The sequence below is a fragment of the Cricetulus griseus genome, chromosome 5 (genome assembly GCF_003668045.3).
Source record: "Cricetulus griseus strain 17A/GY chromosome 5, alternate assembly CriGri-PICRH-1.0, whole genome shotgun sequence".
Classification (NCBI taxonomy): Eukaryota; Metazoa; Chordata; class Mammalia; order Rodentia; family Cricetidae; genus Cricetulus; species Cricetulus griseus.
This window is the reverse complement of record NC_048598.1, coordinates 118,638,675-118,664,181: the sequence shown is the minus strand read 5'-3', so window position 1 is coordinate 118,664,181 and position 25,507 is coordinate 118,638,675. Positions and strand designations below refer to the sequence as shown.

At 43.7% G+C, this 25,507-nt stretch overlaps 1 protein-coding gene across 2 annotated transcripts; it reads left to right on the top strand.

The window, feature by feature from the left end:
* The first annotated feature begins 2,886 nt into the window (after positions 1-2,886).
* Dlst (dihydrolipoamide S-succinyltransferase) lies at positions 2,887-25,270 on the top strand. 2 transcript variants are annotated; one of them, XM_035444935.1, is made up of 16 exons: positions 2,887-2,972; positions 3,547-3,580; positions 6,207-6,331; positions 7,168-7,216; positions 9,105-9,160; positions 9,288-9,362; positions 9,550-9,605; positions 10,126-10,237; positions 13,366-13,518; positions 14,220-14,296; positions 15,272-15,369; positions 19,984-20,114; positions 20,572-20,645; positions 21,289-21,372; positions 21,758-21,925; positions 23,812-25,270. In XM_035444935.1, exons 4-16 carry the CDS (start codon positions 7,212-7,214, stop codon positions 23,944-23,946), a joined length of 1,224 nt encoding a protein of 407 aa, XP_035300826.1. In that variant the 5' UTR covers positions 2,887-2,972; positions 3,547-3,580; positions 6,207-6,331; positions 7,168-7,211; the 3' UTR covers positions 23,947-25,270. The 2 variants fall into 2 exon arrangements, with proteins under 2 accessions (XP_035300826.1, XP_027274335.1); XM_027418534.2 differs by lacking the exon at positions 6,207-6,331 and having other exon boundaries at positions 2,910-2,972.
* The last annotated feature ends 237 nt before the right edge of the window (positions 25,271-25,507 follow it).

Sequence of the window (25,507 nt, the reverse complement as noted above, 5' to 3'; positions counted from 1 at the left end):
AACAAACAAACAAAAATCAAAGATGAATTTGGGGACCACTAAAATTCCAGGATATATGCTTGCCACATCATACCTAAGCTTGAGCTTCTAAAACTTAGAGTAGGATCTCAAAAATTAATCATAAAAACCATAAAAAACTTACATAACTATGGGTGGAGAGGCTGGGTTGTAGCTCAGTGTCAGAGTGCTTACTTAGCATGCATGCAGCGCTAGCACAAAACCAAAACCCCAAAAGTATTAAGCAACTATCTAAGGAATGTTAGCAGCAACCTCGGCAGCTGGAGATTGACATATCTCCTGGCTATTGTTCTTGTATTCCTCAGCAGTGTTGTGAGCACAGAAGTAGTTAGTCATTTGTCATTTCTCAATTACTTATTGGCTAACTACTCACTGTGCACTAGGCTATGACAGACGGTTCAGAAAAACAGAGAATGGTCTTTGTTCCCCCTAGCTTAGCCAAGAGAGGTGACAGGTTTGTTGGTATTTTTTTTTAAGATTTTATTTATTTATTATGTATACAACATTCTGCTTCTATGTATATCTGCACACCAGAAGAGGCACCAGATGTCATTACAGATGGTTGTGAGCCATCATGTGGTTGCTGGGAATTGAACTCAGGACCTCTGGAAGAGCAGTTGGTGCTCTTAACCTCTGAGCCCTCTCCAGCCCCTTGTTGGTATTTTTTTAACTTTATTATTTTTAATTATGGGTGTCTGTTCTGGGGGACTATTCGAGTATCCATGGAACCAGAGGAGTTGGATCCCCTGGAATTGGAGATAAAAAGTGGTTGTGAACCACCTGGTGTGGGTGCCAGAAACAGAACTCTGGTCCTCTGGAAGAGCAATGAATGCTCTTAGTCACTGAACCATCTCTCTGACACCAAGAAAGACATTTTTAAATAAGTCATTATGGAATAATGCACTGTAGTGATACAGACACACTACTTTGGAACTATAAAGTACTTGCTCACTCTGCCAGAGGGGAATAGGAAAGGATTCAGAAGGGGATTTAAAGGGGAATTAAAAGTGCCTAGATACATAGAAAAGAACAGCCCACACAAAGATGTGGAGTGAGCTAGAGCACGGGGCGATAGCCAGCAGTGAATTATGACTAAGGCTCATCATCTGTGAAAATGAGGATGAAGATCAGAACCCAGAAACCAGATTATCAGGTGCCGGGCTAGCTAGGAGTGTAGGCTTTATAGACTGGCAGAAGCAACTGGAAGACTTTAAACAGGGGAATGGCAGGATTAACTTGGTACTTTAGAAGGATCTTTGACAGAGGTGTGAAGGCAGGGTGGAGAAAGTGAAAGTGGAGACTTAAACCTGCTTAGGAAGCTTTAAAACTAACCAGATGAAGGATATTATAGACCCAATTATGAGCAGCAGCTGGGAATGGATGACTTCTCTTCTAGGTATGGATTCTGTCCAATGCTCCAAGATTCCAGGGGCATGTTTCCAGGGTTTAGCAAGTGAGGGCTATGTGAGGGTCTTGAGAATTAGGCAAGATAACTCAAGTAAAACAAACAAACATCAATGGGCACTAGGCGGTTCATTCGTTCATTCATACATTAGTTTGTTATTTCTGAGAGTAAGCAAACAAGGAGGGAGAAGGGATGCCATGTGTTCTCATTGCAAGGCAATGAGCAGAATGGTATACCCAAAGCTGGGCAATGGGAAGCCTACAAATGTTTATTTTGTACAACTTATGCCAATGGGATAGCGAACTGAACAAAACAATACAACTCCCATAAGAATAGCATGTTACACTTCCAGAGCTGGCTAACAGATGGCTTCCAGAACGCACAGGATGGGTGGAGAACAGTTAGCTTGGCTGGAGAGTTTTCGTAGGGACCGGAAAAGATCAGAAGATGAAGCACAGTGAAGGCTACTGATGAAGTCTTTCAGCTCCTAAAACAGTGGTTCTCAACCTTCCTCATATCGTGGTGACCCCCCAACCATGAAATTACTTCTGTTGCTACTTCATAACTGTAATTTTGCTACTGTGTATGAATCGCAATGTAACTATTTGGTATGCAGGATACCGATGTTACCACACACACACACACACACACACACACACACACACACACACACACACACACACACACACACACACACACACACACACACACACACACACACACACACACACACACACACACACACACACACACACACACACACACACACACACACACACACACACACACACACACACACACACACACACACACACACACACACACACACACACACACACACACACACACACACACACACACACACACACACACACACACACACACACACACACACACACACACACACACACACACACACACACACACACACACACACACACACACACACACACACACACACACACACACACCACACCCCCCCCCCCCCGCAGGTTGAGAACCCATGTTCTGAAAGGCCAAATGGAGAGCCCCTTACTGGATCTTTGGTACCCCAGCCTGTTTGCTTGAGGAGCTCCAGGCTCAGAGAGGCAGTGTCACCTGCCCAAGTCCGCCTACGTCTAGCATCAGGCCGAGATCCGAGTTCACGGCCCAAGGGCTCTAGTCGCTCTCTTCCTAGAGTGCAGAATGGCCTGGGGCCGCAAAGGGCGCCCAACAGAAGGGAAGGCTCGAACTCGGGGACGCTCCGGCGGCCGGATGGCTGCCCTCGAAGAGTACTAACCCGAGCTTTGACAGCACCGCAGAGGCCCCAGGAACCCGACAGCTAAGGCTACGGGCCAGGTTCACACTCCCCTTCCCACCTCAACCTGTGAGTGGTTCGCTCCGAACACCCCTCGCTGCACGGAGGGTGCTGCGGCCTGCCTCACTTCCGGTTGTTGCCGGGCCCTATATCCGGTGTCCGCCCGCCCTCCATTCCGCTCCCTCCGCGATGCTGTCCCGGTCTCGCTGCGTGTCCCGGGCGTTCAGCCGCTCGCTTTCTGCCTTCCAGAAGGTACTGTGTGGCGGGGCCGGGGCTCCGGCGGGTGCGGGAGCTGGCTGTGGGCGGGCGGGCGGGCTGAAGGGCAGGGGCGCTGCGCGCTGGCCAGGCCGGGCACCAAGGGCACCGGGACGCAGAGGCAGCCGACGCCCTCGGAGCCGGCCCGCCGCGTGTGCCGAGTCCCGCAGCCCTCGGCGTCTCCGGGCAGCCCGCGCCGGCCGTTTCCTGCTGTCCCGGACCCCTGGCTCCGGGGCTGGGAGCCGCGCCCGCCGCGACATTGACTCAGAGTCGGGGGAGAGGAGAGGCACGGCCCCCAAACGGATTCCGCGGCCTCCCTCCTCCTCCTCCTCCTCCTCCTTCTCCTCCTCTCCTCCAAACCAGCGCGTGCCAGTCTCGTGGGGAGGCTGGCATAGTTTGGCTGACTAGGTGCTTTGCATTTGCCCTCGGAGTTACGAGCTTCACCTGTCAGCGGCACGTTAAGCGTGCACTTTAAAAACAAACAACGAACAAGCAAAAAAAAAAAAAAAAACAACGTTTCTTTCCCTCTTTTCATTTTGGGTGACGTCGATAATGTCTTCTTTCTCAACAGGGGAACTGCCCTCTAGGGAGACGTTCCCTGCCTGGTAAGTTCTGTCTGCCCTTGTGGTCACCTAAAATGCTCTTCTCGTGGGCAGAGCAGCATGTCAGGAAATGTGATGTTTCTTCCCATGCTATTTAAAGGCAGTGAATTCAGATAGATGCAAAGCAACAAAACACTCCTTAAGTATAACGGCTGTCGTTTATTTACTCGGTACATAATTCCTAGGTTTTCTGCTTTTTTTTTTTTTTTTTTTTTTTTTTTTTTTTTTTTGTGGTGCTGGGGATGGAACCTAGGGCATGAGAGGCAAACACTTTACCACTGAGCTACACCACCGGCCCTTGGTTATCGGGTTCACACCGTCAGGCACTCGTTAGAGGTAGAGCGATTAAAGTCTTGTCCTCCTGGAGCCAAAGTCTGAAGTTAGAAAGGCGAAGTGCTAAATGGCTAACCAAGTGATCAAATTTGTAAGTGCTCACTCTCTCCTTCGAGAGAGGACAAAACAGATTTCTTTTAAGTAGGTGACATTAAAGCTGTGACTTGGAGGTTGTGACAGAGCTAGTGAAGTGATGGCAGGAGAGAGAGAAAGGGATAGCCTGCATGGAGTCCATGAAGAATGAAACAGGTGTGGTGTTCTTTTGAAATTGGAAACAAAGTGACTTGCCAGAAGACTTTAGACAAAGGAAACAGTATCCTAAGATAAATGATGGTATAAAGGCCCTTGGAAGTTTTGTGTGTGTGTGGGCTTGCCCTTATGTGCCCAAGGAGGCCCCAGGAGGTGTCTGATCCCCTGTAATTGGAGTTACAGGTGGTTGTGAAATGTCTGATGGAGGGTACTGGGAACCAAACGTGAGTTCTCTGCAAGAGCAGTACAGGTTCTTAACCTCTAAACCATCTCTCTAGCCCAAGAAGTTTTGATTTTTCACTCGCACAGTTGTATGTGGGGTTTTGTTGTAGTTGGTTTTGTTGTTTTTGTAGAGGGAGAGAGAAAGTTATTAGCAATTTTATGTAGCCTACTTTTAATCATATGCTAGGCAAACATTTGTTTATTTCCTGTTTTTGTTGTTTTGTTTTTGAGACAAGTTCTTGCTGTCTAGCACTGGCTGGCTTAGAGCTCACTATGTAGATCAGACTGGCCTTGAACTTCCTCTGGATCTCTGCCTCTGAGAGCTGGGATTACAGGCTTGTGCTACCACATCTGGCTCCCGGCAAAATATTTGTTGAAAGAGTCAGTCTCACTGTAGGCTTTCTTGTGCCAAATATTGTTCTGAATGCTTTCTGTGCAGCTTTGGGCTATTCATAACCAAATGAGATTTAGTATCTGTATTTTAAAAAAGCTTATTCCAAGACAAGGGGTCAGATTTCTAGGTCAAGGTCACTCAGCCAAAACTATTGGTTAAATCAGCCCCCACCCCTAACTCCTTAGCCCAAACTGCTTTACTGGATGAATAAGTGTTATTATTTACTTGTGTACTCAAAAGAATATGTCTGTCTGTCTCTGTCTGTCTGAATGACAGGATCCGATGTAGCCCGGGCTCAACTCAAACTAGATAAGTAGTAGTCCAAAGATGATATTTAGCTTTTGGTCTTCCTGCCTCTACTTTCCAAGTGCTGGGATCACAGGATTGCTCCACCATGCCTGAGTTTATGCCATGCTGGGGTTCAGACCTAAGGCTTTGTGCTGCTGGGCAAACTCTTACCAAACTGAGCTGTGCCCCAGCCTTGTCAACAGATTAGAGTACTTATTATGCCAGCTGCTATGTGAAGTGGTAGGGATACAGATGGTCTCTATCGGCAAGAATCTCATGAGCTAGCTGGATAGACGGAGCAAATACACATTTATGTTCACATTAGGACACAATAACATTGTGGTTACTAAGAAGTACAGGATATGACACGAGAGCAGCATGATAAAGCCCAGCTTGGGAAGTTAGTAGAGGGGAATGTTGGTGAAAGCTTCCCTAGATAAGTGACATTTAAGATGAGACTTAAAGAATGCATGAGTTAGCTAGGGAAATGATATTCTAGGTAGGGAATTGCTTGTGCAAAGGTTTCCAAGCAGGAAGAGATTTGACCAGGTATAGACATGGTAAGCTGGAAATACTGAGCAGGCTAGGTGGATATAAGGTGCTTGGACTTTACGCCCATGTCAGGAGGACATAAGGCATCTAGCACAGTTCATAGTGCATTCTCACAGTGACCTTTCTTTTCAACTGGGCATGCTGAAAGGTGGCACGAGCACTTTCTGCACTTTTTAAGCTGTCAGGAAAAGGAAAAACCTTGTGCTGAGGGGTTGGCATCTTGACTCAGGCATTCTTCTTAGGCTAGTCACCAACTTAGCTGTATGCAAAATAAGAATAATGGCAAGTGGCCATTCTACTTCAGGGTGTTTCTGTGAGTGGAACATGAAGAGGCCATTGTATAAATTTAAAAAAAAAAAAGCCTAAAGCATTGTACAAATGAAACTTGTTATAGGTATTGAACTCCAGTTTCCAAACATCAGTATGGGCTGCTGCTGTGTTCTAGTTCCGAGACTGGCTCTGCTTTGGATGTGTGCGCTGTAGTTATTGGCTGAATGCAGAGGTGACTGACTGACCTGACTCTGGGAGTGTTTGTGAGGGAGTGTGCATAAGGATCAGTGGTCTCTCAGTCCGTATCTTCTGCACCCACAGTGTAGAAAGGGTTGTTAATAGACACAAACAACAACAAAGAAAACAGAAGAAATAATATATTCAGAAGCAGCAGCTGTGCTTAGTAGATATCGGGAAATGAATTTATGATAAAGACAGTTGGTTTGGTGAGTAGAGACTCCTCCTTCCCTCCCTCCCTCCCTCCCTCCCTCCCTCCTTCCCTTCTTTCTCCCTTCCTCCCTCTTTTCTCCCTCCCTCCCTCACTGCCTCCCTCCCTATCTCAGCAGGTAGGTAAGCTGTGGATCTGGTAGCTGCCATGAGAAGGAGATAGCTAGGCCTTTTGAATTGAGGTCCAGGAAAGCAGACATTCAGCAGTAGACATTGTGGGCAGGCAGCTGTAGACAGGGCAGGGAGCCTTCGCAGACACAGCGGGAACCCAGAGTGTCAAGGAAAGCATGCTTGGGTCTTTGGCCACTGTCTAGAAAAGAAAGGAGAAGTTACCTTTTTTGAACTAGAACTCAAGACTCATCTTTTATTAGAGTGACTGGGTGGAAGAATTATACAGAAAAAGAGCTGACAAGGAGAGAAGTGAGGCCTAAAAGCTAGGGTTCAATCAGCAAACCTTTTAGCCTAATCCACTAAAACCCATACCAGCTCCCCACCTCATGTTAGGTCCTGCAGAGTCACAGAGTAAGTCATGGTTGGGGGTGGGGTGTCTCATTTTCAAGTTTCATTGTATTTGATCACTTGAGGAACAGAGGCATTCTATTATGAAAACATAAAGGCAGGTAGATTATACAACTTTTAGGGCTGTCTCATCAGATCTCCCATACCTATATGGCAGGTAGAACATTTGAGAAGCATGAAAACCTTTTCCCTATGAGAAGGATTGTCATTGCCTGAGGTTGGTCCACTCTGTCTAGGGTCTGTGGGATGCATAGTTCCATTTACTATACTGTGTACAGTAAGAGCTGTTGATTAAGGGTTGTTTTGTTTCTTGCAGGGGTCTCCTTATGTCAGGGATCAGGCTACCCTGACAGCAGGAAGATGGTGTAAGTATCACTGGGTAATACAGATGTGTGGCCACGTTTGATTTACTTAGATACAGATTCTAAATTTAAACCTTGGATGTCTTCACAGATCTCCAGTCCTATAATTAAGGTCATTATATTGAATCCCTAGACCCAACCTTGACAGTCATGGTCACTTTTATTACAGTCTACCTTTGTCATCACTTCAGTGGTCAGGTGTTAGACCAAGAGTATCCTGGACCTTCTTGGGTAGTTAAATATAATGAGAATATAAGAACTTGTAACTGTCTTTTTTTTTAATTAAATGAAAATGGGTATCAAAGAGAACTGAATATTCTAGTTGGACGAAAGTGCAGTTGAGGGGTTGGAGGTCACATTTGTTGTAGAAATTGAGAGCATTCTCTTGGTAGCATAGTTACTCATTTTAAAAATCAGTTAAGTCCTAGGCCAGTTAAGCCCTAGGACTTCTGACTGGTTTGCTAGGAATGCTTTTATTGCACAATGGAGAGTTTGGAGGAGGGCCACCCACGTGTGGTCCAGATTAACTTGTACTTGAATGTTGTTTTGAGTAACTTTCATTCCAAGTATTTTTAGGGTGCTGAGAGGCTGCTTTCTAGTAACCTATTCAAGAACTGTGGAGCTGCCTTGTTTACAGGGTGAATGAAGAGTTGGCAGGAGAGCTTTCTTATTTTGCATTACAATAAGTTTGGCTTTCATCATTAGCATGCTATTTGAAGTTAAAACTTCTGAAATTTTTTTCTTTGAGCCCATGCTTATGTATGTGTACAAACTTTATACACAGCACTCTGTGTTCTGTACTTTACATTTTTTGTCTTGTTCCTCTTGATGCTACCTACATCTGTACCTTATGAAGTTATCCTGCCATAAAAGTAAAGAGGCCAAAAGGCAATTAAGTCTACTTTACTTATGTATTGTAAAGATACCTGTTGAGGGCTGGAGAGATGGCTCAGAGGTTAAGAGCACTGACTGCTCTTCCAGAGGTCCTGAGTTAGTTCCCAGCAACCACATGGTGGCTCACAACCATCCATAATGAGATCTGGTGCCCTGTTCCGGCCTGCAGGCATACATGCAGGCAGAACATTGTATACATAATAAATAAAATCTTTAAAAAAAAAAAAAAGATACCTGTTGAGGTGTAGTGGCGCATGCCTTTAATCACTGCACTCGGGAGGCAGAGGCAGGTGGGTCTCTGAGAGTTTGAGACCAGCCTGGTCTATAGAGCAGGACAGCCAGGGCTACATAGTGGGACCTTGTCTCGGAAAAAAACAAAACCAAAAAAGCCCCCACAAAAACCTGTTGAATGTCCTCCAAATTCTTGTGTAAAAAGGAAATATTTCCATCAGTTTCATTCATTCTCTCAAGCTGTAGAAATAACTATTGACTGACAGCCAGCCTTAGTAACCATATGTGCCTGTATCTCTTTCACTCCCCAGAAGTAACTGTTAATGAGTGTGCACACAGGGGATAGTGCTTTCCAGTTTACACCCCCACGTTTAAACAGGCCTGGTTTGGAAGTTCTTTTTAGTGAGTCCAGATGGGCAGATGTGCTGCTGAGGACATGCCATGTATCTTAGATTTGGTCAAAGAAATGCAGTCAGGAAGGTAAATCATTTGGTTAGTTTGCAAAGGTCTTGCTCTTGAGAAGTGACATTTCATTACAGTACAGGGCAATATTTACTTACGGCACCTAGATCATCAGGCTTTGGGGTCCTACTTGCTTAGTCAGAAGCTTTTCAGGTCTGGCCTGACATGTGCTTTGACAAGTTACCCAGCATGAGAATCTAGTCAAGATTCACCAGTTCAAAGAGGTCATCTGTGGTACCTGGAGTAGACAGAGATATTAGTGGTTCACATTCTAAATGAGTTAACATTTGTGTTTCTTTTGTAGCATTAACAACAGTAGTGTCTTCAGTGTTCGCTTCTTCCAAACCACGGCTGTGTGCAGTAAGTACCTGATTTCTTGTGAATGGACTTTCTCTGGAAAGAACAACAACTGAGTTTATTAAAGAAAATCATTTAAAAATCAAAATGAAGGACTTGTGATTTTCTTGTTTGTTTTTTTTTTCCCTAGAGAATGAAGTGATTACAGTTCAAACCCCAGCATTTGCAGAATCAGTTACAGAGGGAGATGTCAGGTGGGAGAAAGGTAAGATTTCATTTCTTCTCATTTAAGTTAAAAACTTCCCTAAGGTCTCTCTTACCTGAACCATAGCCATGGGACCTGTGACTCCACCTTTTCTTTACGTTCACACCCACTTCCAGTCGTGTAGGAGAGTGGTCTTTTAACACAGAGGCTCCTGGCTAAGAGGAGGTATCCTTTGATTGTCTTTCAGCTGTTGGAGATACAGTTGCAGAAGATGAAGTAGTTTGTGAGATTGAAACTGACAAGGTGGGCTTACCCTGAATCAGTGACATTTTCATGATTAGCCCTTCATGTTAATCTAAGGGAAGATAAGGACTTACTGTTCAAAGATAAATTTTAAGTATCTCTAACCACACTTGTAAAGGTTCTTGAGGGAATCACAGGGGAAAAAAAGACTTATTAAAGCTTAACTTTGATTATTCTGTATGTACTATGGATATTAGTAACTTTAATTAGATAGATATTTTAATTTCCTTGTGGTTTCTGAGCTACTTTAAGTGTTTTTCCTTATATCACTTGGAAACATAAAAGTTTGTTTTAATGTTTGTAAGAAAAAAAAAACCGAAGAGTTAATCTTCACAATGTCAATGATTTGTCATTCTCCGCCTCTGAAAATGTGGCCTTTAGGTGTTTCAAATGTGTGCAGAGGAGAGGTTACACCCAGATGTAGCATGTTGCAACTCTTATGACTCATCCTGTTGCTGATTGCACAGTTGATTAATACTGATACAAATGTAGGCACTGTCTCCATCTCTTTCTTTCCCAGACTTCTGTGCAGGTTCCATCACCAGCAAATGGCATCATTGAAGCTCTTTTGGTACCTGATGGGGGCAAAGTTGAAGGAGGAACTCCTCTTTTCACACTCAGGAAAACTGGTGGTAAAGAAGTTCTCCTGTGGTGAAGGTCTCCAGTGTTTTCCCGTGGGGGTGGGGCTTAGTGTACTATGGTAGCAACTCCATTATGCCTCACACTGGCATTCTGGTTACATTTAATTGAGAGATAGGAGAAATCCTGTTGCTATATGGTGAACTTTATTTAATTGCCAAGATGTAGAACAAGGTTAATATAAAAAAATAGCCCATAATACTCTGTTCTTTCCATATTTCTCAGATTGGATCTTTTCTTAAAGAACTAACAGAAGTGAAGAGTTTAAAGATAGTGATTTTTTTCCACACTGACCTGAGTCACACCAAGCTTTAAAGAATACAAATGAGCGGGGCAGTGGTGGTGCATTCTTTAAATCCCAGTACTTGGGAGGCAGAGGCAAGCAAATCTCTGTGAGTTCGAGGCCAGCTTGGTCTACAAAGCTACACAGAGAACCCTGTCTCTAAAAACCAAAACAAACAAACAAACGAAAAAGCCTTGCGTCCAGAAATTGCTGATATATCACTTTGATATAAAGCTGGATTGATAATATTTAGTGTTCCCTCAAGTAATTCTGATGTATAGTCATGCCTGAGAGCCACTGTTTAAAAGTGAGAATTACGGCCAGGTGGTGGTGCAAGCCTTTAACCCCAGCACTTGGGAGGCAGAGGCAGGGGGATCTGCGTGCATTTGAGGCTAGCTTGGTCTACAAAGTGAATTCCAGTACAGTTAGGGCTGTTAAACAGAAATCCTGTTTCAAAAAAATCAAACAAAAATCTGAGAATTACTATTTTTATGTTGAAGACAATTCAGTGTATTTTTCTTTTTTTAACTTTTTTTTTTTTTTAATTTTATTTTACATTCCAACCACAGTTCTCTGCCCCCCTTCCTCCATAGCTCACTCCCCGTCCACTCCTCCTAACTGGTAAGGGCTCCCATGAGGAGTCAACATAGTCTGGCACGTTAAGTTGGGGCAGGGCAGGGCCCGGCCCATCTCCCATGCATTAAGGCTGAGCATGGCTTCCCACCATAGGGAATGAGCTCCAACAAGCTAGCTCATGTATGTATTTTTCTTTTTTAAATTAACTTTTATTTATTTATATTTTGTTTGAGACAAGATTTCTCTCTATAGCCTTGGCTGACCTAGCTTTGAACTCAGAGACTCGCCTGCCTCTCCCTATGTGTGTGTGTCCATGTGTGTGAGGGAGTGAGTATATGGGCAAAGGCATGCGTGTGGAGAGGGGTGACTTGAGGTCAGTTTTCTCTTCCATGTGGGCTCTAGGAATGGAACTTGGGTTGTCAGACTTTGGTAGCAAGTGTCTACTCACTGAGTCATTTTATCTTGCTGCCTTTATTGTAGTTTCTTTCCATATCTGACATCTTAGGAAAGAGTGACATTTCTCTTTCAAAGAAATGGTAAAGAAAGGTGTGTATATATCTGTACTGGACCTTGTGATCAATATTGTACATTAGAAAATCTGCTTTTCTGACTTTTAAATAAAGATTTTTGTAGTTGTAGCATTTAACTATTAAAATAGTCAAACAGAAAGAGGATGGATTGGACCATTGAGGTTGGTTAGGCCAAGATCAAGTTCAAAGTGAAGAAAAAAAAACTAAAGTAGCTAGGAAGAATGGTTGGTTTAAGTTCATCTTTCCCCCTGATTTTTTTTTCTTTTTTTAATATGTGACTCTGTATGTGTGTATGTGTGAGTGGAGTCAGAGGACAATTCTTGGGTGTTTGTCCTTGCTATCCAGTCTTAGTTGGTCTCTGTTTATAGGCCAGGCTGGTTGGCTCAAGCATTTCCAAGATTTATCCTGTCTCCATCTCCCATCCTGTCATGGGAGGATGCGGATTGTAGATGTGCCCACTACACTCAGCTTTATGTTGCTTCTGGGGAATTGAACTCAGGTCCTCAGGTCCTCATGCTAACAGGGCAAGTGCTTGACTTGTCTCCATCTCTCCGATCCTAACCCCATCTGTGTGTGTGTGTGTGTGTGTGTGTGTGTGTGTGTGTGTGTGTGTGTGTGTGTGTATGTGTGTGTAAGAGAGGAGATGTAGAAAGAGAATAAATGAATGTGCAAGTGTAAGTACATATACCCTTAGAGTCCACGATTCCTTGAAGCTAGAGTTACAGGCAGTTGTTGCTTGTCCCGCATTCATGCTAGGAACTAAATTCAGGTCCTCTGCAAGAGCAGTATGTACTATGAACTCCTGAGACACATTTCCAGGCCCCAAAATAAAATTCTTATCAAGTATTCATTTAAGATTAAAGAGTCAGAGGCTGGAGGGATGGCTCAGTAGTTCAGAGTACACACTGCTTTTACGGAGGACCCAAGTTCACTTCCCAGTACCTACGTAGCAACTCACAGTTGTCTGAAACTCCAGCTCTATGGGTTCCTCTCTGGGCATCTGCACTTATATGCACACACCCTCATGCAGATCCACACATATACAGTCTTTAAATTTTTTATTTTAATGGCTAAGAGTATTCCTTCTGTATGTTAAAACATTACTATAATTAGAAGTATAGTATGGATACATTTTTGTTTCCATTTTAACATTTTCTGTTGCCTAGGCTATTTTTGCTTAAAAGTGGTTCTCAAACTGGGTTGTAACCCCTTTTGGGCAGGGTAAGGGGGAGATTTGTATGACCCTTTCACAGGGATTACCCAAAACCATCTGCATATCAGATATTTACATTACAATTCATAAAAGCATCAAAATTACATCTATGAAGTAGCAACAAAAATTATTTTGTGCTTGGGTCGATACACCATGAGGAACTGTATTAAGGGGTCATAGCATTAGGAAGGTTTCGAACCACTGTCCAAAAAAATTCATTTCCTTAGGCTTATTAGGTGCTTTGAAAATATTTACAGAATTTGAAAGTCAGTAGATATTAATATTTGTGAAATCAGAAAGGCAACTGAGTTGAGCCTGTAGGACATTTAGGGAGTCCCTAGAATAGAGTAAAGGCTTAAGTTAGTGTATATGTCTAAGTGCTTTGCCTGTAACAAGTGCCTAGGAGACATTTGTTTAAATGATTGGAAATAGACCTTTGTCTCCAAATCCCCCTTAGTTTCTCAGTTTAGTTGCTTTCCCTTCCGGACAATGCCAATGGTAACTCTTCTTTTAATTCAGCTGCTCCCGCTAAAGCCAAACCGGCGGAAGCTCCTGCTGCAGCCCCAAAAGCAGAGCTGGAAGCACCGGCAATGTCTCCTCCCCCTGTAGCAGCTATACCCACTCAGATGCCACCAGTGCCCTCACCCTCACAACTTCCTTCTAGCAAACCAGGTAAGACCCCTTAGTAGCTAATTATCTCACTGTAACAACCACCTCAAGAAAGGCAACTTAAGAGAAATTGAGTCTGGGCTGTTTTGAGGCTGAGAGTCCATCTCAGGGAAGGTGTGGTGTCAGTGTGATGGAGATGGTCACAGCCTTTGCAGCCAGAAATAAGAAAGATTAATGCTGTGGCTCCAATCACCTACCTACTTTCTTCTTAAAAAAATAAATAAACTCCCAGCCCCCAGCCCATGTTATATTGCTACCCACATTCAGAGTGAGTCTTCTTCCTACTCTGGAAGTGAGAAGAACTTCAGCTTCTCTGGAAGCACCCTCATAGACAACCCAGGATTTTATCTCCTGAGATTGACTGTCAAGATTAATCCTCATAGTCTCTGTCTATTAGGAGAGAGCATCTCTTCTAATACCATCTTCCCTCACAGGTATAGTCTGAGGCCATCTGTGGCTCTGAACACACCAGGTCGGCTGCTTTGTAGAAAGCCCTAGAGATTTCTAAGAACTGGGTTTGCCTCCCAGCTTTCTACTTACTAACCATATGACATTAGTCTTGTGATCCCTATGAGCAGACTGTTCATCTGTGAGCTTGGAATGATGCTGATAACACTCTGTATCTTGAGGGTAAAGTGGTAATGTGGTGTGAAGGTATTGCTTTCCATTGTCTGAGGTAGCCGTACCCTCTTCTTCATTTTCAGTTTCTGCAATAAAACCCACGGCTGCCCCTCCACTGGCTGAGCCAGGAGCTGCTAAAGGTGTGCGTTCAGAACATCGGGTAAGCCTCTGAAGACTTCTAGGAAAGCAGCAGAGGGTTGCTATGGAGACTGACAGTGTGATGCTCGCCTTAAAGAGCTGGTACCTCCTTCCCTGGCTTTGAGCATGTAGAAAGTTCCTTTTCATAGTCTCAGAACTGTCAGATGGTACGACTAAAGCATAGTGTCTTCTGAGTGCTTGTCCAGTGGGTTTTCTGCTATACTGTGCTATCTGAAATTCTTCAGAAGAGTGAAATATTTGTGGAGAACAGTAGCTTGGTAGCACATCCTTTGCTTCCCACAGTGAATGCACTTCACAGAGGTAGTCTGCTGCTGTAGCTGGGGGCTAGTGAGGGGGGCAGATTATTGTTAGGCAGACATAAAAACCTCAAGGAAGCATAGTCAAAGTGTGGGTTCTTTGCCTGAGAATACTTCCTAAAAATAGCATAGCCTCAAAAGTTTGTTGGTTTTTTTTTTTTTTTTTTTGAGTTTCTGTTCCCCAAGTAACTATTCTCACGCAAGCCTTTATCAACAGAAGTTGCCCTTTCTTTAATGACTCTTAAGCTGGCTGGGTCTACACCACAGTCTTCCTTTTATAAATTGGTTTTGGTTTTTAAATCACACTATTTCCTGAGCCTCTGTTCTTGGTCAAGTTTCAGGCACATCTGAGTGAATATTTCAGTCTCTGATTCTGTGTTTTTGATCTGAGACTATTCAGGAAAAGTGATGTCTGTAGCTTAACCAGAAATGATAAGGCCTAGCATTTGTGGCACATGCCATTAATCCCAGTACTTGAGAGGCAGAGGTGGAGGGTCTCTAGCCACCCTAGTCTACATAGAGAGCTCCCAGCTATCCAGGGCTGTATAAGTGAGACCCTATCTCAAAACAAAAACCGAAAGTGTGGTGCTTCCTTCCCACCCGTCTCTGGCAGGCTGAGCTCCATCACTGCCTGGGGGATTGCAGTCAGATTGTCAGCACTTGTTCTACTTTCCTTCCAGGAGAAAATGAACAGGATGCGGCAGCGCATTGCCCAGCGTCTGAAGGAAGCCCAGAATACATGTGCAATGCTGACTACTTTTAATGAAGTCGACATGAGGTGGGATCTCTAGTCCTTCTATTCACCATGTCTGTGTTTCCTGTAGAAACTCTAATGTACCCCAGTCCTTAACCACTGCTGTCCAAAGCTAGCTTTTTGAACTTTCATTCCTGAGCTATTATGATTTCTGATAATTGAGCCTAAAAATAATCATTTATTTAGGTTTTTATAGGGGTGTGTGTGTGTGTGTATTTGCGCCCATGCCCACAGAGGCCAGAAGAGGTCATTGAATCCCTTAGAACTGGAATTACAGGTGGTTGGGAGCCCCTTGACATGAATGCCAGGAACCAAACTTGGGTCTTCGTGGAAGAGCAGTATGTGTTCAGAACTGCTCCAGCCCTGTTTCGTTTTTGAGACAAAGTCTCACTATGTAGCCCTGGCTGGTCTAGAACTCACTTAGTAGATCAGATTTGCCTTGAACATACAAGAGATGTACCTGCCTGTGCCTCCCAAGTATTGGGATTAAAGGTGTGTGCCATCACACCCAACCTGTTTTTATTGTTTGTTTGGTTGTTTTTGAGATAGGCTCTCATGTTGCTCAGGCTAGGCTTGAACTCTCTTTGTAGCTGAGAATGATGTTAATAGTGCCACCATGCCCTGCTGCTGTAATGACCCACTTCCAGACCTACTACCCCTTAGAATGGAAAACCCTTCACAACATGCCCAGAACTAGGACACCACACTCTGCTTCTTTCTAGCAGGGATTGTTACTTGTGTATGTTCCCAAGCATCTCGGAATCAAGCAAGCAAGGGGCAGAGATTTACCACCTCTCATTCTTCCCAGTGTGCACGTGTGTGTGTGTGTGTGTGTGTGTGTGTGTGTGTGTGTGTGTGTGTGTGTGTGTGTGTGTATAAAAGCCAAAGATCAACTTCAGTTGTTCTTGGGAGCCTTGTTTATTAAGGCAGGGTTTCTACTTGATAGAGCTTGTCAAATAAGCTAAGCTGGCTAGCCAGTGAGCCCCAGGGAATCTGCACTTCTCCATCTTCCCAACTCTTGAGATTTCAAGCGTGTGCCACCACACTCAGGTTGGTTGATTTGTTTTTATGCGGGTTTTGGAGTTCAGACTTCTCATGCTTGCCTGGGAACTGAGGTAGTATCTTCCCCAACCCAAAAATAAGTTGATGTCTAAAATTTAAATCTCAGTTCACTGCACCCATTCCTGTAACAAGCTAATTGTTGACTTACTTGTTTAATTTATTCAGAACAAAATTTGTTCAAAATTTTTATGTGTGCATGTATTAGCATTGTGAGGAAAATAGTTTTATTTTATTTTATTTTATTTGTTTTTTTGAGACAGGGTTTCTCTGTTTGCTTTGGAGCCTGTCCTGGAACTTGCTCTGTATAGACTAGGCTGGCTTTGAACTCACAGAGATCCTGCCTGCCTCTGCCTCCCGAGTGTGTGCACCACCAATGCCCAGCTGAAAATAGTTTTATTTAACAAGCATTTTAAGTGTTTATAATATGCAGAATACTAAAGGTGATGTTCAGGGAACTATTTAGATGAGTATAAAAGCTCTCTGAAGCTTACTGTCTCATTTTGGTGAACACTTAAGTAAAATCTAGGAAAAAGCATCAAAAAGATAAAAATGAGTATGAAGCTGAGAAGGAAGTGGGTTTGCTCTTGGTGAGGGTAGAGGTAGCAAAAGTAGGGCCAGGAAAAGTCTCTGGGAGAAAGGAGTTTGAATGGGCTGTCAAGAATGACAAGCAAATCCGTGCAGTGGTGGCACATTGCTTTAAATCCCAGCATGTGTTTTTTGGGGGGGGGCAAAGGCAGGAAGATCTCTGTGAGTTCAAGGCTAGCCTGGTCTACAGAGTAAGTTCCAGGACCGGCTCAAAACCTACAGAGAAATCCTGCCTCAAAAAAAAAAAAAAAAAAAAACAAAAATAAGCAAGCAAACAAACAAGTAAATAAATAAAAAGAGTGACAAGCATTTAAGCCGGGGATAGTGGTACATACTTCTGTAATTCTGGTACTTGGTGAGTGCAGACAGGAAGATGGACAAAGTTATCAAAGTTATCCTCAGCTACATGGCCTCTAAAATCAACCTGGACTGTATGAGACCCTGTCTCAATAAAAACAAAATGAAACAAACAAACAGAATGCTAAATAGTGTTGTTAAGAAAGTTATTCCAGATAGATTTAATAGTTTGAAACGTGACACAGTTAAGAAAGATCATTTCTGCTATAGTGCAGGGATTAACTATAGAGCTGTGTGTGTGTGTGTGTGTGTGTGTGTGTGTGTGTGTGAAGAAGGTTAGATCCATATTTCATTAGGTTTTGAATGCCAAGGTAAGAATTCATTAAATCAAAAGATATATCATCAAATCTCCAGGGCATCCATCTCCTTTTCCCCGAGTATTAAGTCTCTCCATCTACTTTTCGGTGAGGGAATTTGTTTCCTTGGTTTATTGACAGTGTGTGGGGTCTGGTTAATTTCACTAGATGTCCTTGTTATACTGGGACGCTCTCTGGATACTGAAGCTCTCTGTTCCATCCATAGTTTAGGGGACAGACTTTCACTAATGAATCACCAAGGCTGCAGCTTATGTTTCCTGCATTAGAGGAAAATTATACACAAATTAAATTGGACTTTGAAATTTTACCCAGTTTCTTAAGACAGGCATGTAAATATTTATGTACCTAAAAGATGCAGTTGGTTCAACATCCTTGATTGCAAGTCAGTTCAATAGCTAGATCTCCTTTCAGTAGCTAATCTAGTGTCACTTAACAGTCGCCTGAGGCCTCACTGCGGCCAGTAATCTGGTTTAGATCGAGTGCCCTTTGGGTCTTGTGCCTATCAGCTAACCGAGAGGAGACCTTTCTGAGACTTGCTCCTTCCTCCATTGTCCCAGCTCTGCCTCCAAGGGCAGAGCTCTGAAATAGAAGCTCCTTAATGACCAGACAATGGCATTCAGGCAGGTCTGAGAGCAGAGACACTTACCACGCCTCTTTCCCGCTTTTGCAGCCCTGTGTCTTGGGAACCAGTAATGTCTTTAGGGTGGTAATCCTAGCACTAAATGAGGTTAGACCCAGGAAAATAAACATTTAAACCCAATCAGTCCCCCTATGAAATTTTCCCTTTTTTTTCAAACAAAAGGTCTGAAGTGGGCAGTTAAAGCTGTACCACATCTTATCTTTCCTGCTAATGTTGAATTAAGCCATTATAGGGGGAAAGGGAGAACAGAGCATTTGGGCCTGAGATAAAGTTAAATTCAATTTCCATCACAAAATGTCATTCCTATAATCATAGAAGTTCCTTTGGGAAGATGATAGGAGAGATGTTTCTCACTATGCAGTGCTTGTGTGGAAAAAAATGAAACAACAAAACACTCTGCTTGATAGACCAGAGGATGTTTAAGTTGCAAAGTCTTCTCAGAGACTAGCCCTGCTACTGAATCTGACAGACAGGCCACAGCCCACACGGAGCCACTTTCTAAATACCAAGGAAACCACAGTCGGTAAAGCTAATGTCAGGAGTAGGCTCTGTGCCTTGTCTTTGTTTCTTGATGCCCAACCCAGCCCAGCCCTCTGGTGTGATGGGCATTAATTAGTAACTGTTTCATGGGTAAGTAGATGGAACCGTTAACTCAGGAGACAGTGACTGCTGGCTTTGCACAGCCTGAAAGAACGCTGGTTTACCCTTCTGTGTGTGATTAGTGTTGCTTGTGTTTGCATGGAGCCCATACTTCATGGGTAGCTTTTTAAAATTTTCTGCTAATTAGGTAGAAGTATCACAAAGTAATCAGCATTGGTTTTTTGGTTTTTGTTTTGTTTTTGTTTAATTCTAACAAAAGGAATATTGTTTTTTAGTTTTTTTTTTTTCAATTAAACTTAATTTGTTTCCAGTGTGGATAATTCATGATTTTAGTATCGCCAGAACTACTTTTTCATTCAGGGAAAGGATGTTGGTATTCAGTGTGCTTTTTTGTTCATATTATCTGTTACTGAAATCTGTGATTTCCAGAACAAAAAAAGATTCCCTTATAAAAGTTTCTCAAGAGCCGGGTGCGTACTCCTTTAATCCCAGTATTCAGAAGGCAGAGGCAGGCAGATCTCTGTGAGTTTGAGACCAACCTGGTCTACAAGAGCTAGTTCCAGGACAGCCTCCAAAGCCACAGAGAAACTCTATCTCGAAACCGCCCCCCCCCCAAAAAAAAGAAAAGTATCTTGAAGATAGGTTGGCACTGATTTCTTCTAGGTCAGTTTTTTGTGATAAAGCAGTTTATTAAGTTTTGGAGTTCAGACTTCTCATGTTTCAAATGAGAATGTTTCAAAACTTGAACTTTGGTACAGCCTAGGGGAAAAGCTCATCCAGTTGTATATATGAGTAAAAACCTACGAAAGTCCCAAACAGGGTTTAGCCACCCCTGGCAGGTAGTATAGGCCTATAATCCCAGCTCTTTGGGGGATTGAATCAGGAGAACTGCAAGTTTAAGGCTAGCCCTTGAGATTTCAGTCTTGAAACTTTAAAAGGGCAAGGGGCATAGCTCAGGAGTAAAACACTTGCCAGCATTGCTAAGAGGTCTGTGACTCAGCCTATGGTGATGTGCGCATGTACACACGTACACAAACAGAGCTTCAGTGGCAGTTTCTTTGTATCGTGTATTTACAGCAATATCCAAGAGATGAGAACTCGGCACAAAGATGCTTTCCTGAAGAAACATAACCTCAAACTAGGCTTCATGTCAGCGTTTGTGAAGGCCTCTGCCTTCGCCTTGCAGGAGCAGCCTGTTGTAAATGCAGGTGAGTTTCTTAGACCAGTGTGGCAGAGATCTTTGGAGCTGAGTATATGAATACAGACCTGCTGTCATGGTTAGGGATCACCAAGGCTGCTTCTTTCACAACTGTAGAAACATGACCACCTTCCCTAAGTGATTTTTCCATTCATCTTCCCCAAATACTATCATTAGTATTATCTGCCCCCCCCCCAGTAGGCAGAAAGGTCTCCCCTGCTGTGAAGCTTGGCAGTCGCTCTGGCTGCAGGTAGTCTGGGACAGCCCAGCTTCAGGTTCATTCAGAGCTTGGGAAATACCGTGGTAAATTGTGATGGGAGCAAGGAGAATGTCAGTTGCTTGTGGTGTAGTTATCACTCTTGTTGATTAGGCAATCCATACGGCATTGGCCACTGAAAATTTTCAGTCTGTTAATCATTAGTGTTGGCCAAGAGGGTTGTATGTAACATATGTTTTCTCTTTCATAGTGATTGATGATGCAACCAAAGAAGTGGTGTACAGAGATTATATTGACATCAGTGTTGCGGTTGCTACCCCAAGGGTATGTCGGGACAAGAGTTAGGAGTGCTTGCTTAGATCCTATCTTAGTCATTTTTCTATTGCTGTGATAAGACACCACAGCCAAGGCAGGTTATAGAAGAGTTTATTGGGGGGGCTTCAGTCTCAGAGGGTAAGAGTCCATTGCCATCATGGCAGGGAGAGCTGGAGCTGAGAGTATAACATGTTGAGACATAATCACAAAGCAGAGAGAAAGCTAGCTACCTGGGAATGGCATGGCTCTTTTTTTTTTTTTTTTTTTTTTTTTTTTTTTAAACAAAGCCTGCCTATAGTGACACATCTCCTCCAGTAAGGCCACACCTCCTAATCTTCCTAAACAGTTCCACCAACTTTGCCCCAACTATTCAAACCAGGTATTCAAATATATGATCCCATGGGGGTTGTTCTCACTCAAACCACCACAGATACCGGCTTATTTATATTAAAAAGTAGATCATATGGAAAGGAGTCATTAGTAAAAGTAATAAAAAAAATCATTCCTTTGTCTTCATGTAAGTCCTTTTTTTTAAATTTCAGTGAGTTTAGGGTGTTCTGGTTAGGGAGACAGACCCGTGGATTAAATCAAGGAAATTGTAACCATAAAGAGTACTATTATTTTGTAACTGAACACAACTTTTTCTCTCCAGGGTCTCGTGGTTCCTGTCATCAGGAATGTGGAAACGATGAATTATGCAGATATTGAGCGGACCATCAGTGAACTAGGAGAGAAGGTATAGTAGACAGAGAATGTGGATGAGCTGCTGGGCAGTTGAGGGAATATAGCCTGCAGAAGTTGTCATTGCCCAGGCATCTGGAGTCTTCTTGTTCTCTAAAGACACATAGCCACCTAGAAAAGCAGTGGCCGGCCATATGAGCCAAGGAAAGGTGGCTGCCAGAGCCTCACATGCTCAAATGATGGAAACCTCAAAGTCAGAGTCTGCTTTGAAGAAATGTTGATTGTAGAGGCATGCTTTTTCTACAGTCACCTTAGCTGGATACCTGTCTTGTTTGTCAGAGTTTGCACTACTGAACTCAGATGAGAGTTTTCTAGATTTACTTTTTTGGAGTGAAGAAATCTGGTTTGATTAATGTTTGAATTATGAAACTTGTTTTTAGGCCCGAAAGAACGAACTTGCCATTGAAGATATGGACGGTGGTACTTTCACCATTAGCAATGGAGGAGTTTTTGGGTCACTTTTTGGAACACCCATTATCAACCCCCCTCAGTCTGCCATTCTGGGCATGCATGGCATCTTTGACAGGCCTGTGGCTGTGGGAGGCAAGGTAGGAACCATTATTTTTGTGATTTTAATTGCTAAGTGGCTATTAGAATTCTAACCAAACCCTTATTGTAAAGTATTCACTGTAATTTCAGGCTTAAGTTCCATTTCTTAACTACTAAATGATAGCTGAGGCACTGCTTCTAACTGTGCTCTATGGATATCAGCATCATCTGGGAGCTTGTTAAAAAAGCAAGCACTGGGCTGTAGAGATGAATCAGCAGTTCAGAGCATTTGCTGCTCTTGGCAGAGGACCTGGGTTCAGTTTTCAATAGCTACATTGTGACTCACAGTCATCAGTAATCCCAGTTCTGAGGGACCAGGCATGCACATGGCCCACATGTATGCATGTGGGCAAAGTGCTCATACACATTAATTTTTTAAAAAGCAAATTAAAAACAATTTCTTTTTAGATCCGAACTCACATCTACAGAAGCAGAAGTACAGACAATTCTGACATGTTAGTCTGAGAACCACTGAGCTAAGGAGGCTTTTACCCAGTCTTCTGGGGCTTGTTGCCACAGGGAGTCAGGTGGATAGAGTGGAGACATGCTCCTCGGCCCTGGGAAACAGTGCACAATGCACTGCAATCTATGAGCTATAGAATTGTATGAGAAGCTTCTAGGTTTTCTGGGAGTTCAAGGAATGAGGCCAAAGAGTTTGAGGTAGCCATTGGAAGGTAAGTTAGGTTTAAAGATTTCTGAGACTGCTGCGTCTGGAATGTTTCTGGGTCACCCACTCCTTTGTACTTCCAAAACCACAGGTCTTCTTTCTGGGGGGAAAAAAAAAAGAAAAGAAATCTTGGGTTTGGTGGACCCATTTAACCCTTGCCTTCACAGCTGCACACCTGGCTTTACACAAAACATGTATTTTTTTTATTTATGGATTTTCAAACAGGTTTTCTCTGTGTAGCCCTTTCTGTTCTGGAATTCTCCATGTATACCAGGCTGGCCTTTACTTGAGAGATCTGCTTGCCTCTATCTCCTGAGTGCTGGGGTTAAAAGTGTACGCCAGCCACCACACCTGGCAGATAGCTTTGAACTCAAAAGATTAATGCCCCCCCACTCCCTCCGACTAGAAATATAAACCAGTGGTAGTGTTTGTCCAGCGTGTTCAGAGCCCTGAGTTTGATAATGATAGTACATGCTATAGTTACAGCATTCGGAAGCAGAGGCCAGAGGGTCAAGAGTGTAGTATCATCCTTGGTTGTACAGTGAGTTTGAGAACAGCCTGTGCTACATGAGACCAGTTGGAAAAACAACATACTTTTTTTTCCTCTTTAAATTGTAATTTCAAGGCTTGGGTGTTGCTCAATAGTAGAGTGCTTGCCTAGCATACCCAAGGCCTGGTGTTAGATGGATCCACAAAATTGAAAAAAATAATAGTGATAACGATTGTAACTTCATCCTGGTTGTGGGGGCGCACACCTTTAATCCCAGTACTCAGGAGGCAGAGGCAGGTGGATCTCTGGGTTCGAGGCCAGCCTGGTCTACAGATCAAGTTCTAGGACAGCTGGGGTGATTCACAGAGAAACCCTGTCTCAAAACAAACACACAAAAAGATTGTAACTTTAGAGTAGCTCCTATAGGCAGCCACAGCAAGAAAAAAACCTTTCAGTAGGTATCAATTTAACGGGTGGAGTGTGGTTATTTGTCTTAAAGCAGTTTGAGGAGCCTGTTTCCTTAGGTAAACCTTGCTTCTGAGTCCCAGAGCTTTGCTCAAAACATAAGCTTGGTCTTCAAAATAAACCCAAGTTACCCAGAGGCAGCACTGGTAGGAGAGACTTGGAACTAGAAACTCTGGTATGGGCTTTGCTTTCTCACCTCTTCCTCTTGACAGGGCTTTCTCTGATCTGTTGGATACAAACCTGTTGCCCTCTCCACTCTACAGGTGGAAGTTCGACCTATGATGTATGTAGCCCTGACCTATGACCACCGGCTGATTGATGGCAGAGAGGCTGTGACTTTCCTCCGAAAAATCAAGGCAGCGGTAGAAGATCCAAGAGTCCTCCTCCTAGACCTTTAGGAGGAAGCCACACACTCTACCTATTGATCATGCAGGAACTGAAAACCAGTCTTCTCCCTGTCCCCTCACCAGTCCCAGGTTAGCCTGATAACAGGCAGGCACATACTGTTGGCCTCAAGCAAGGAAGCCAGAGCACTATGTAACCAGCCTTCCCAGGTCTTAGTGTTCTTTCTAGGCTCTTTCTCTCTCTGTGTGTCACTCTCTTGCCTTCTGATACCTTGGGCCTGAGAGAGAGAGTGAGAGCCTTAATGGATGCTCATTAATATTCCTGTCTTTCTTCCAGCCCTCTGCAAAGACAATTTTCTTCTCCCCAGTAACAGTATACTACCGGGGTACCACCAGGGACCATGTGATTGAATTTCTATCTTTGGAAAGTGTTCTCCAGAGATGCCCAGGGGGTGCTTTGCCTCCCAGGCTCAAAGCTTCTGTCCCAGCTGTGCACATTCTCAGGTGATGCCACCTGTGTGGAGGTATTGGATGCAGGCGAAGAGGCCCTGCATTGCTTCTTAAATGCACCACCATTCTGAGCTGTCCGTGGCTTCATGGTGCCTCTCTACCTCTTCCAGGAAGCACTGGCCGGGGACTTGGGGACAGGCAAGATGGTTACTATTCCAGTCACAGATGGGAGTAGAACCCTGACTTGCCCTCACAGGCTCCATTGTAAGCTCACTGGGAAGATTCATTTTGGCATAATCACATATAACTGTGGTCATACCAACCCTTCCCAGGGTTCTAGGGCTTGTTTTCACTTAGAGCAGACTTTAGCTCATCATGGCAGTGGGTCAGAGCCTGTTAAAGGGACTGACTCTGACCAGATCAGGTTAGCAAGAGCTCTTAAGTCCGAGATGGCCTCAGCATGTGATGGGGAGGGGCTGTTCTCTCCCTTCCTGGGTGTGGCCTGTGGGGAGCGGGGGTCTTGGTGCCTCTGGCAGGACACAGATACAGGGGAGGATAACCTATGGTGGGAACCAGCCTCAGGAGTTAGTACATAGTGGTGAAATGGATGATGTCATCTCTATGGGGACAGGCACAATCATTGGAATTTCTTGAAGCATGGTAAAAGGCAAGTAACAAGGTATGAAAGCTCTTAGGCCTTATATCCAGCTGCACTGAGGCCTGAGACTGCTGACAATTGACAAAGGGCCATTAGTGCTAAATACCCTTTTTTCTTGTAATCCAGGACAAGCTTGGGGGAGGGGGAGAGGCCAGTATTGAGTGCCTGCGGCATCTGCTACTACATCTTCACCATTCGGAACTTGTAACTAAAATATTTAAAGAGACCGATTTTGAATGAAAATTAAAGGGCAAATGTTCTCAAACAGGGTCCCAGCATCTGTGCTCCTTTTGACCCTTGAGGTTGTATAGCCTAGTTGGCAACCACAGTGGTCTTTATCTTTGAAAGCTACTTCATCTTGAGTTGCTATCCTGTGTAGTCCTGAAGCCCCTCTCCCAGTCTTTAAACATGTTAGTGCTGTGCCAATTTAACTAGTAGCCAGGGGAACCCACTAATCTTAGTGCCCTGGGTTCCTTTCAGGGAGCCCTGTGGTTCTGACAAGTCAAC